General features: G+C 63.7%; 1 protein-coding gene across 1 annotated transcript in view; it reads right to left on the reverse strand.

Annotated features, from left to right (window-relative positions):
- Positions 1-25: 25 nt before the first annotated feature.
- HDDC3 (HD domain containing 3) overlaps positions 26-2,013 on the reverse strand; it is an 11,053-nt gene continuing 9,065 nt past the window's right edge. Inside the window, exons 13-16 of the mRNA XM_029958756.1 lie at positions 1,912-1,958; positions 1,531-1,742; positions 1,204-1,444; positions 26-174 (exon numbers count right to left, since the gene is read on the reverse strand). Coding sequence (XP_029814616.1) covers positions 26-174; positions 1,204-1,444; positions 1,531-1,742; positions 1,912-1,958 — 649 coding nt within the window. The remainder of the gene's footprint in view (positions 175-1,203; positions 1,445-1,530; positions 1,743-1,911; positions 1,959-2,013) is intronic.

The following is a 2,013-nucleotide window of genomic DNA, read 5'->3' on the forward strand; positions in this document are numbered from 1 at the left end:
GCAGGACGCTGAGCTGCACGCACGTTTATTGGCCGCCCCGCAGTCGCGTGGTCACGCCGCGCTCCTCGAACAGGCGCTGCAGCGCCCCCTCCAGGGGCGCGCTGGTCCCGCGCAGCCCGGACACCACGAGCGCCGCCCACCGGAAGTACTCCTGCACGCGCTCCGCCGACCACCCTGCGGAAACACGACGTCACTTCCGGCTGGAGCCGCCCCGGCCCTGACCTCGGTACCGGGACAGACCCAGACATCACCACCCCACAGACACATCGGGACAAACCGAGACATCACCACACACACACAGGGACATACTGAGACATCACCACACACACACTAGGACAGAGCAAGACATTGAGCCAGCAGTGTGCCCAGGTGGCCAGAAGGCCAATGGCATCCTGGCCTGTATCAGGGACAGGGTGGCCAACAGGTCCAGGGAAGTGATTCTTCCCCTGGACTCAGTGCTGAGGCCACACCTTGAGTGCTGTGTCCAGTTCTGGGCCCCTCAGTTCAGGAAGGATATTGAGGTGCTGGAGCAGGTCCAGAGAAGAGCAACAAGCCTGGGGAAGGGACTGGAGCACGAGTGCTGTGAGGAGAGGCTGAGGGAGCTGGGGCTGTTCAGCCTGGAGAAGAGGAGGCTCGGGGGAGACCTCATCATTCTTTACAACACCCTGAAAGGAGGTTGTAGCCAGGTGGGGGTTGGTCTCTTCTCCCAGGCAGCTATCAGTAAGACAAGAGGGCATGGTCTTAAGCTCTGCCAGGGGAGGTTTAGGTTAGATATTAGGAAGAAACTCTTTACGGAGAGGGTGCTCAGCCATTGGAATGGGCTGCCCAGGGAAGTAGTGGATTCTCCATCCCTGGAGGTTTTTAGGATGAGACTGGATGTGGCACTTAGTGCCATGGTCTAGTAACCACGGCAGTAGTGGATCAAGGGTTGGACTTGATCTCAGAGGTCCTTTCCAACCCGGCTGATTCTGTGATCCTATGACCACCACACACACCCCGGGACAGACTGAGACATCACTACACACACACCCACACCGGGACACCGGCACACAACAGGACAGATGCTCCCCACACTGCCCCTGGCTGGAGCCACCCCAGGTCCGGGGTGACCTCGGCAGGTCTGTCCTTCTGTGCAGGGCGCAGGACCAGCCCTGCCCCAGGCAGAGGAGCTGCCCTGGGCATGGCCAGGCCCTGCCATGGTACCTTGGGGGGTGCAGCGGTTCAGGTCCCGCAGGTTGTACAGCTTGTCTGCCAGCTGGACCAGCTTGGCACGGGGGCTGCAGCCGGGCGCCCGCTCCACTTGCAGCCGCTTGCGCTCCATCTTGGGCAGCATCTTGTCGTCTGTCACCTCCTCCACCACGCGCCTCACATCCACCCCGAACCGCTCCTCGATCTCGGACAGCGTGGTGTCTGTGTCCTCCACTGTGTCATGCAGGAGGGCGGCCTGGGGCCAGGGAGGGTCAAGGGGGCCAGAGGGTCCAGGCCAGGCCCTGCCACAGCAGTAGCAGGCAGGGGAGGGCATGGCCTTACCTGCAGCACCACGATGTCCGTCACACCAGCCTCGTGTGCCAGGATCCTGGCGACGCCTGCGGCCAGAGCAGAGAGCTGGGAACGGGCACGGGGGCAGAAAGGGCAGCTCTGGGCCAGGACAGCCGCTCCTTGGGTTACACAGGGGCTGCACTGCCCAGAGGCCAAGGAGGGGTCCCCAAGATCCACCCTGGGCACATCCTGAGGGGTGAATCCTTAGGCTGGGCAAGCAGGTAACTCCCGGAGGCTGGCACTGCCCCCAAGGGTCCCTCATCAGCTCCCATGGGCACCGTCCACTGCAGGGCACCAGCGTGGGGGGAGCACCCACAGCAGAACACGTGGCTAGGGCAGGGGCTCAGGGACGTGGGATGGGAGAGGGGACACGGCTTTCCCCGGGGGCCGGGATGAGGGGCTCCCGTGGGCGGGCGGCACTCAGGGGCAGGAGGGGTCCTGAGGATCCCTCCGGAGCAGGACGCGGTGCCGGGG

The sequence above is a fragment of the Manacus vitellinus genome, unplaced genomic scaffold (genome assembly GCF_001715985.3).
Source record: "Manacus vitellinus isolate BGI_N305 unplaced genomic scaffold, ASM171598v3 scaffold_16_pilon, whole genome shotgun sequence".
NCBI classification, from domain to species: domain Eukaryota; kingdom Metazoa; phylum Chordata; class Aves; order Passeriformes; family Pipridae; genus Manacus; species Manacus vitellinus.